Source organism: Chrysochloris asiatica, unplaced genomic scaffold (assembly GCF_000296735.1).
Source record: "Chrysochloris asiatica unplaced genomic scaffold, ChrAsi1.0 scaffold00052, whole genome shotgun sequence".
NCBI lineage: Eukaryota > Metazoa > Chordata > Mammalia > Afrosoricida > Chrysochloridae > Chrysochloris > Chrysochloris asiatica.
In genome coordinates, this window is record NW_006408570.1 from 5,101,218 (window position 1) to 5,112,355 (window position 11,138).

Sequence of the window (11,138 nt, forward strand, 5' to 3'; positions counted from 1 at the left end):
GACTTACAAGCCTTCTAGTGTGATGTTTCTGACTATTCCTTTGTCTCCCTCTCCAGTGTCTACTCTGTGCTGCCCGGTCAGGGAAGTGCCGAAGTCCCGTCAATTATTTTTTAATGTGATAAATTTCCTGTCTTGTTGCCTCCTTCTGGAGCTTTCTTAGAGTGAATATCGTATTTTGTTTACATTAACGTTGCTATTTTGGGGGTGCTGTCTTACCTCTCCATCAATGTGATTCTCATACAGAGTTGTCAGTCAAGGAACACCCCCACCCCCCTCCACCGACATAACTTCTACCATGCAAATGCATAGTTCATGCAGTCAGGACAAGTTACACTTCACTGAGCAGGATCACAGAGATGGCCCAAAGCAGTCATCCTATCACAGTGGCCAAAGTGGTCCTTTTTCTTTTGTTCCCCTATTTTGATGCAGGATCCTAAACCACTGGGGTCTTTTCAAAGTAAATATCCATTTTTTGAAATGGGGGGAAAATCAGCCCTATTTAGTTGTAGGAGTGTGGGCATAAAGTCTGTTGTTATAGAAACTTGGTGAACATAGAATTATTATTAAAATGTGTAGTTAATAACATTGCCATCTTACAGAAAATTATTGTTGTTGTTAGACAGCGTTAAGTCAGCTCCAACTCACAGTGACCCTAAGCAAATAGCATGAAACCCTGCCCGGTTGTGCGCCATCGTCACAATTGTTACACGTGAGCTCATGTTGCACCCACTGTATCAACTCATCTCATTGTGGGGCTTCTTTTTTGCTGACCCTTTACTTTTCTAAGCACTATGTCTTTTTCCAGAGACTGGGCCCTCCAGAAAACAAGTCCAAAGTACATGAGACAGAAGCTCATCATCCTCACTTCTAAGGCTCACTCTCATTCAGATTGTGCTTTTTCCAAGACAAATTTGTTCTGGCAGTCAATGGTACCATCAGTATTCTTCGCTAACACCATAATTCAAACGTATCGATTCTTCTCTGGTTTTCCTTATTCACTACCTAGCTTTCACTTGCATAAGAGAAGATTCAAAATACCATGGCTTGGGTCAGGTGCACCTTAGTCCTCAAACTGACATCGCTACACTTTAAGACTTTAAAGAGGTCACTGCAGCAGATTTGCCCAATGCAATACATTGTTTGATTTCTTGACTACTACTTCTTAGTGTGGCACCACAGGATAAACACTGGACCTCAAACAAGGTTGGTCAGTAGTTCCAGCTTACCAGCTGTTCCTTCGAAACTCTATACAGCGTCGCTATGAATCAGAACCAGGTCTAACAGCACTTGATTAACAACAAATTCCATGATCATTGATTGTGGATCTAAGTAAAATAATCACCATTTATCATATTAATTGGTTCAGTTGTGAGGATTTTTGTTTTCTTTACATCAAGTTGTAATCTACACTAAAAGCTGTATTCTTTGATCTTTATCAGCAAGTGCTTCAAGTTTTCTTCCCTTTTACTGAGACTTCCTCCAATCCTGATGCCATATTCTTATTAATATATTCCAGTTTCTCAAATTATTTGCTCAGCACACAGACTGAATAAATACAGTGAAAGGATACAACCCTGACGCACACCTTTCCTGATTTTAAACCATATTCAGTATTCCCTTGCTCTGTTAGAATGACTGACTCTTGGTCTATGGACAGGTTCTGCATGAGTACAAGTAAGTGTTCTGGAATTCCCATTCTTCACAATGTTATCCCTACTTTGTTATGATCCACACAGTTGAATGACTTTGCAGAGTCAATAAAACACAAGTAACCACCATTCTGGTATTCTCTGCTTTCATCCAAAATCCATCTGGTATCCCTTGTTCTACATCCTCTTCTGAAGCCAGCTTCTGAATTTCTGGCAACTCCCTGTCAATGTGCTGCTGCAACTGTTTTTGAATTATCTTCAGCAAAATTGTACTTGCATGTGATGTTAAAGTTGTTAGATAATTTCAACATTCTGTTGGGTCACCTTTCTTAGGAATGGGCACCAATATGGACCTCTTCTATTCAGCTGGCCAGGTGCCTGTCTTCACAATTTCTTAGCAGAGGCCAGTGAATATTTCTAGGGCTTCATCAGTTTGTTGAAATATTTCTATTGTAATCCATCAATTCCTGGAGGTAGAAGGGGAGGATAGACCAAAGAAGAAGAAGAGAGAAAAGTAAAACGAAGAAAAAAACATGAAAAAGGGAAAAAATTAAACTGGCACAGTATGGGTGCTAGCTACCAAACACAGCTGCGATGGAAATGTGGTATTCACGCCGTCATTGACTAGGGAGGGCCAGGAGCAAGCACTAGTCAGTGCACAGGTGGCAGGAGGTGGTATGGGAGTGGGAAACCCACTCAACTGGATTAAAAAAAGACGTGGGGGGAAGATGTAGGAAAAAACCCCAAAAAAAAACAAGAGTTAGGGGAGAGGGAAGAGCTGAGAATAAAGGAAAAAAAGAACAAAAAATATAGTGCCAAGTGTTAGCTGCCAAACACATCTGCAGGGGAAGCACAGAGCTCACTCTGGGGGAGTACAACCCCGGCCAAGAAGGGCGGGAGTTGGTTCAGCAACTAGCTAAGGGTGGGATGGGAGCAGCACCTGCTCCACAGGATCAAAAAAGAAAAGAAAACGGGCAAAGGGGAAGGAAGACAAAAAGGGGAAGAAGAAAAGAAAAGTGGGGAGAGGGAAGCACTATGAAAATTAAAGGGAAAAAAGTTACAAAGCACTGGCAGGTGGGTGGAGCTTGTGGGAGGCTGTGTGAGGTAACCGGGAAAGTCACACCTCTCTGGTTGCTGATCACTGGATGTGCATGCTGGTGTAGTCCTGGGCAAGCAGAGCTGGTGATCTGGTTCCTGCTCCAATGGAAAGCTGGTTGTGATCATTCAAACGGCCATGTTGTGCCAGTTGGCGTTTAACACTCTTTGTTCACTGTTTTCATTTAGCTGCTTTCTCTCATCAGTGTTCAATCTACATTTTTAGCCTTTTTCTTTGAAGCTCTAGAGTTCAGGATTGTCATCTGTGTGTTTCACTTGGCTTCTTGAGTCTTTGTTGTAGAGGGTCAGGGTAATGTATCTGCCTAAACTATCATCTTGGCTCCTCTCTCCTTTAAATTGGCTCTTTAACCTCAGTGAACATCAGAAACACCTTGGGAAATCTATTAACATCCTGAGCTCTACTCGCAGAGATTCTGATTCTGTCAGTGTGAGTAGGGGGGCTCCAGGACCAGCGTTATAAATAAGACCACCAGACACTGGAAAACTTTACCTTAAAATAAAACTCCATGACACCCTTCCAACTGAATCCTCAGATCTTCCTTGATTTCTGTTCTTTCTGAAGTTGCTCAGTTAGTTTATCAAAACTGTGAGTCACCAGTATTTTCCATTTTCCCCATTCTACATGATTTCCTCTTTTTTTACGTAAGTGTGAGTCAGTGTGTGCTGCATGGAATCAGTGTGCTGTTCAGAATCAAAGAACACTATTGACACTTTGTAAGGCTCAGTTTTCTCCACTGTAAAATGGGGGGAAATATTGACCGCTGCTTGAGATAGTCATTGAGACAGATGAGAACTAACATAAAAGATTATTGGGGACTCTCACTATTATATTTGGAGTCCTGGTGTTGTGCCATAGGATAAGCACTGGACTGCTAACTGTAAGGTAGGTAGTTGAAACCCACCAGCTGCTCCTCAGAAACCCTACAGGGGTTGCTATGAGTCGGAACTCACTTGATGGCACTAACAACAACACTTTTATTTTTGTGTTAGAAAGAAAACTATGGCATTTTATGTATACAAAGTTATTAAAAGATTTGCTTCCAGTTATATGCAATCAAATATTTTATAACTGCCCAACTACTGACTGTGTCCAGAAATAAAAATTGTTACAAATACATTTGCACTAAATCGTCTTCTGAGAAACTGCAGTTCTAAAAAAATACCACCAGGGGGAGATGTGTACAGTAAAGGAAGGCATGAAATCTGGACTGAGAGAGTCAGAAATTGGTTCATCTACCGCAGGGGCTACTGTTGCTGTTAAGTGCTAAAATGTGGGCCATACAAAATGATCAACTTAAAAATTAGTCTGCTATATGTGGTCAAACATTTAATTAACTCATGACAGCAATGAACAAAAAATGTGATGGCCGGAGTTCTGGTATGACACTGCAGGTCAATGTGCTGAACTGCAAAGTCGGTTGAACTTCTATACAGGGTTGCTATGAACCGGAATCGACTCAACAGCACTTAACAACAACAATATGATGGCCTGGTGAGGCGCTGTGGGATAATGTACTGGACTGCAAGATCGGTTTGAAACACAAGGTTGGCAGTTCAGAGTCACTAGCTGCTCCTCAGAAACCCTATACAGGGTTGCTATGAGTTGGACGGCACTTAAAAACAGCAACAATGTGATAGCTAGAACTGCAGTTCCCTTGGCAGGGCCAGACCAAATGATTTCCTGGGCCTTATGTGGCCTGAGGGCCAGATGTTCCCCACCCCTGATAATGATTAAAACCAAAACCAAATCACTATTCCAACTCATATCGACCCTATAGGACAGAATTGAACTGCCCACAGGATTTCTAAGGCTGTAGATCTTTACAGAGTAGATGGCCACATCTTTCTCTCACGGAGTAGCTGGTGGGTTTAAACCATCAACCTTTAGGTTAACAGTCTACTGGTAGCAATGATATTTATTAACAGGATTAATCACCTATTTCTTGTCAGTATGGAATATCTGAAACAACTGAAACTTCAAAACATATTATACTTTCAGTTACTTATGTTTGTAATTTAGCAAATTCACTCCTCTGAAATTCCCCACAAGCACTATAAACTTTGTGTGGCTATGTTTATAAAATTATGATGTGGCATAAAGGCTTAAATAGCTTAAATAAAAGATGGAATATCTTATTAAACCTTAATTATTGTTTACAAGGAGGAAATAAACTTGACAACAAATATTCTACAATTGTACAGTATCTTTCCCCCAAAGAAGTTCAAAGCTCATTATAAAGATCAGAATTATTAGAAGCAAATTAGAAACATCACACACAGGAAATGAAGTGTGAAATTACCCTCTATTCATCTTGTACAGCAGATCCCTTAAGAAATCACTTCTATTAACTTTACAGCTTGAACGTTAAACAGGAGTAAATGCCAACCAACATTTCTATTTTATTGCTTGCTGGTGCACTAAATGTTTCCTTATGTAACTAAATTAAAATGAAAGTCTTGGGGTTGCTTTGGAAAAAGAACTATGAAGTTTGATGTTTTAAACTCAAAAGTCAAACTTGTATGAATACATTGTATATTTACTAATTATTCACAATTAGTCTTCAGAGTTGGCCTTCATGCACATCCCTAACCCATTTCCAAGGTAAGACAGTTGAGTGCAATTAACTTTCTATACTGAGGGAAGGGGAAAGAGTTACAGTTTTCATGCTCTTTCAAGCAGGTTCTTTGAAAAAAGAAGCAAACGCCTTACCATGCAACAGATGATTCCGATTCCGAGAACAGAGAATAGTTAGAAATTTCACCTCATCTGTTCCCCACTTTTTCTCTCCTGCCTCATACAGGTCCTGAAGTCAAACAAAGCACAAGGTTAAAATACTACAGAGGATGTGCCAAGACACAGGCAAAGATTTCCAGAATGTCAAAGAGTTGAGTTGGCAGACTTTAATTTGTTGGTGATGAGGTTAACGGAGTGTTGATGGGGAGTGGAAGTAACTCAGTATGTTCCTTGCGCACACCACTAAATGAGCCCTGTAATAGCTCCCTCAGACTTAGTGTAAACACCAGCAGCCCCCTCCAAGCAGACAACACCATGGCTTTACTTCAGGAGGTAAAGGCCTCAGACTTGAGCTGTCCCAAGCAGCAGCCACCAACCACATGCAGTTATTTAAATTTTAATTAAATTTCTAATTCATAATCAACTTTCAACCAATCACAGAACAACCTTTTGTAAAATACCACAAAAATGTCTTTGAAAAGAGTAATCTTTTTAAATAATAAGTGGAAATGGTACCTTTTGTGTTAAATCTGCTTTTTTTTTTTTTAAATAAGTAGTAAGGAGTCCTGGTGTGGTGTTGTGGGGCTAATACATCAGAAAGCAAAGTCATTTGAACTACAATTTCGGTGGTTCAAGCTCAACCAGCTGCTCCTTGGAAACTCTATACAGGGTCACTATGGGTCTGAATTGACTCAAGGGCACTTAACAACAGCAGTAAGCTTGGACATTTTTCTATAAGCCACGTCTACCTTTTTTGAATTGCCTGCTAATGTACACTGTCCATTAAAAAACAAACAAAAAAACTGGGGAATTCTGATTCTTCTTTACTTATGAAGCCTCTTACATATTGTTTACTACATATTTGGTGAAATTGTTCCCCATTTTATCACCTGACTTTTAATTTTGATTATGATTTCACTTAAACAATTTGCACATTTAAAAAAAGTGTTTCAAACCAGCAATCATTTTTCTTTATGGTTTCTGTCATGTGTCTTTCCCAGACCAAGATTTAAAAAAAAAAAAAAACAACTATATTTTTCTATAGGTACATTTATGACTGCATCTATTTACATTGACATTTTCAGTCAATTGGAATTCAATATGAGATGTCAAGTGAAAGTAGGGGTCTAACTTCATTCTTTCCCAAATTTGTTGTTGTTGTGAAGTGCCATCAAGTTGGTTCCGACCCATAGCGAACCTGTACAGGGTTTCCAACAAGTACCTGGTGAGCTTGAACCACTGACCCTGCAGTTCAAACAGCTTTGCAGTCTGGTGCATTAGCCCATATAGTTAGCCAATTATCTCAATTCCACTGAACAGTTTGTCCCTCTGCCCTCTTGCCTACTCAATGATTTCAAGTGCTACCTGTATGTTCTTATATTTACTGATTCGGCTTCTAAGTCTTCTAATCATTCCACTGATTCTTCTCTATTCTTGCACCAGGACCACATGCTTTATTATACATCTAAATACAGATTAAGGCAAATTTCTCCATATCTTCCTCCTTGCGAGTCTCTAGTGTCTTCCCTGTGCAGTCTTCTCCCATCCCTTGGTCCCTTTCTTCTGAATTTTGGAGACTGTTCAACATTGCTTTCTACAATGATTCTCTTTTCTGAAATTCATTTTGGGTCATCTGCTTCTAATAGACCCTATAATTTTGTTTTACCTTGTCTCATTTAAAAACATTTGTCCCAACTCATCTAGCTCTTTTATTTCTGCATGACCATTTTCATCTCTGTTGTGTTTCAATGCATCTTAACATTCTTAGTTCTTAAGGAATTAAATTCGGTTTTTCTCTCATTTTATTTAGGGTCCAATGCAATTTGAATCTATTTTTGTGGTACCTTCAGTATGGCTATGTTTGTCCCCTTTATGCCTCAGTATTTTCAGAGGATTTGAGTTGAGGACCTGTTGATTTTCCTGCCTATTCATTTCTAATAATGAGCGGTGTATCCAGATCCAGGTTTTCCTCAGAACAAGGTGAATGGATTCTTCTTGGGCTTGCTTACTTTGCATTTGGATGAAATTTCAAGCAGGAGCACTTGCTGCTGGTAGGATCCGACAGGAAACCTATTCCTTCCTGCATAATCCATCTTAATTCAGATTTAACATATTGAAAGGGACCAACTAACCCTTCTCTGTCTTTGTTTATTGGTTAAGATTACAGGGTCTAGATCCAAATTGCTCGAGTTTAAATCTTAGTTCTGCCATTTACTATCTGTATTCTCTGCTGTTGTTAAGTGCCTCAAAGTTGGTTCCGACCCATGGCTACACTCTAGTTCCCCGAGTAATTTCTTGCTATTTGCATGAAGCCACTGTGTCTGCTTCCAACTAGGAGTAGTCAGCTACCTTCCTGGGACAAGAATGGCCCTTCTGTGTAGTCTGCAGGGCATGACAGCTGTTTGTCTTGTGTGCCATTTTGGGGTGGAGAGGGCGGATGTGATGACACTGATAAATCCAGGACTGTAATTCCCTCTCATGATGTCGTTTTGCGTCCTTGCTCCAGACTATGAAATCATTTCCAAGACCTCCAGTGCAAACTGGGAAGGCTCTCTGTTACTGTAATCACTTGGTGACAACACTCAGAATCTAAATTGAATTTGTGTCCAGTTTATCACTCAACCTATTTTTTCATCATTTCAATGGGTACATTCTAGAGTCTTCCATTTTGTGTGGGATTAGATCCTCCCCCCTCCCCTTCAAATGCTGTAATTAACATCACTTAAAACACAATTTGAATAAAATATCTTAAAAACAAACAAACAAAAAACAACAACTGAGAGAAGGTTTGTTGTCCTTTGGTATTTTAAAAACTTTCCTCCATAGTTTCCACTGTTGATGCAGATTTTCCCCTAATTTTAAGTTTCCTGCCCCCTCCCAGGAGGTAGAGAATCAAATATATACCATATTATAGCAAATGTCAGAAGGATATTTTAAAAGTAATTTTACTATGCCATGAATTTCTTCTTAAAGTTGGAATTCTGTACATAGCTTGTTATTTCCTTTATTGCAAGTGACGTCCCAAGATTAGATAAATCTGGTTTTATTAGGTAACAGCTTTTTTATGGTCAAAAATGTCTTACCTATTATATTATTATTACCTAGTTTCACCTGCCCCGAGCAGTCCTTTCATCCCAAACTCATTCACTTTCCTAGATTAAAACCCAGTCATAACACCTAAGCACTGGAAAGATAAGGGGACTGACTCAAAAATTTTGTGGAAAAATAAAATTTTTCCACAAAATTTTTAAGCCCCTTCAACTCCCCTAGCTGCTAATGCAAGTTAAAGAGGCAAAGCTGACAATATTTTCCCACTCATCTACCCTGGAAGAGGTAGCTCTTAGATGGCGTTGTTCGTAACTGTTTTGTCTTTTAGAAGATCCAGAAACATTGTGTTTTGAGTTCTACTGTCTACTGTCCCCAACCTAAACTTGCTTAGAAATAAATACCTTTTCACCTGGTTACTACCAAGGAAAACTGTGCTCATTGAAGAGCTCCAACATACTTGTTGGTTGATTGCATGATTTTAAAAAATCATATAGACCTGGATTCAAAGATCCCAATTCTTCCAGCTATGAGATCTTGGGCAAGTTACTGAAATCTGGACATTAATTTCTGATTCTATAAATTATCCGTAATCATTTCTACTTCACACATTTGTTATACAGAATAAATGACCTATGTAAAATATCAACATAATGCCTGGCACAGAGTAAACCCACCCCATCCCCTATGTAAAATATGAGAGTCTGTAGAAGGCTTCCGGGATCAATTCTTCAATTCTACCTCTTCATTTAATCAGGAATTGATGTAGGCTATAGAGGTTCTCCAGCATGTCCAATTATGTTCTCATTGATGTGCTTAAAATCCACATACACATCTGAGAGTACCAGTATTTTTAGCCTTGAGCGTTTTAGATTGAAGACAACTTCCTGTATCCCCTGTATGGGGAGGGACTCCCAGAGCCCTCACAAACACATCCCCCTCCTAATGAAAGCAACAGGCTCTTCCCTCAAAAATCCGTACTGGTTCAAACTTCACATATTGAATGGAGCCAATTTTTCCCTATGTTTTATGCTGATTAAAAGGAAGGTCTAGATCCAAATTGTTTGGGCTCAAATCTCAGTTCTGCCACTTAATATCAGTGTGAGCTTGAACCAGGGAATTGACTTCTCTGTGTCTCTATAAATAGGGTTAGCAACATTTGCTTCACAGGGTTATTGTAAGAATTCAGTGGCATATAGTTTAGAGCAGTGTTTGATACCAGCCAGCAGTCGCCTTTCATTAGCTACTATTATAAGTGTTGGAGTCCTGGTATGGCACTGTGGGTTAATGCGCTGGACTGTAAGGTAGGTTTGAACCGTGAGATCAGTGGTTCAAGCTCACCAGCTGCTCCTCGGAAATCTTATAAGGGCTTGCTGTGAGTCAGAATTGACTCAACGGCACTTAACAACAACGCATTAGTGGTATCTGGCCACAGCTGATGAGACCAGGGACTGGAACCATTGCAATCATCAATGTGCTCAGTATCAAAACAGCAACAGCTTTTTGGGATTTGATATTAATTTCACCCAACCATTCACACTCTGTTTTGCACAGGTCCAATCAAATGTTCTTTTGAGGGAAGTAAAAATACAAGGTGAACAAAACAAAGGAAAGTCCTAACACCTCCAGGCGATTCTGAAGAAACTCCATCGTTCTCTGGGGGACACACCATGGTCTCAATGTTGAGCAACAGGGAGCCCAGAGGTGCTCTTATCATTCATGAGGTGACATCTAGTATCACTCCTCAGACCCAGGAATATCTGCAAGAAACCTCTACCATCAAGGTCAACTGTAGGAATACTTTTCCTTCGAAATACATCCCTGTCTGTTCAATATACACTGATAAAATGCCAAAAGAGAAGAAAACGACGAAGAAAAAGTTGCAATTCTACCAACCTGGGCATCTTGTTTCACGAGTTGATCATCCAGATGATTTCCTTCATCCCTGCCACCCTGAGAATGAGAAAAATCAACCATATGAGCATATTTGGGGAGATGTAGGAGACACTGTTGAGAGAGAACTGATTGGGAGCCCAAGGACAGAATGCCTCATAGGGCTAGGCTTTGGTCCTGGGGAGGCAAGACAGGCATCCTCTGGATGGGCTCATGTTACTGCTGGAGCTCTGACCTGCACCTAGGGGACATCACCCACCAGAAGGCCCGGTGGGCTTGTACTCCCTAACTGCTGCTTGGCTGGCTGTCCGTGGGGGGACAAGGAAAGGAGGAGAAGAAACGTGCCTGCTCCCTCCACTATTACCACACTGACCCATGCCTTCCTCACTGGCAAACCTACATTGATCAATTTCCACCACAAAGGGGCTGACAACACAGGAAACCCACTGCCTTTGAGTGATTCCAATTCACCATGACCCTATAGGACAGAGTAGAACTGCCCCACTGGGTTTCCAAGCTTGTACATTTTTTAATTTTTTAAATTTAAGGTTTTTATTGTGGATTGAGTGAAAGTTTACAGGGCACGTCATCAGTTTCACATTCAACAATTCATATATCTTGTTTCATTACATTGATTATAATCCCCTCCATATACCATCAGTTAAAAGTATTTCTCTCTATCCACTTTAGCTTTTTTAAAA

General features: G+C 40.1%; 1 protein-coding gene across 1 annotated transcript in view; it reads right to left on the minus strand.

Moving 5' to 3' along the window:
- ANXA4 (annexin A4) overlaps positions 1 to 11,138 on the minus strand; it is a 47,045-nt gene that overhangs the window by 11,514 nt on the left and 24,393 nt on the right. Inside the window, exons 7-8 of the mRNA XM_006862929.1 lie at positions 10,441 to 10,497; positions 5,476 to 5,569 (exon numbers count right to left, since the gene is read on the minus strand). Coding sequence (XP_006862991.1) covers positions 5,476 to 5,569; positions 10,441 to 10,497 — 151 coding nt within the window. The remainder of the gene's footprint in view (positions 1 to 5,475; positions 5,570 to 10,440; positions 10,498 to 11,138) is intronic.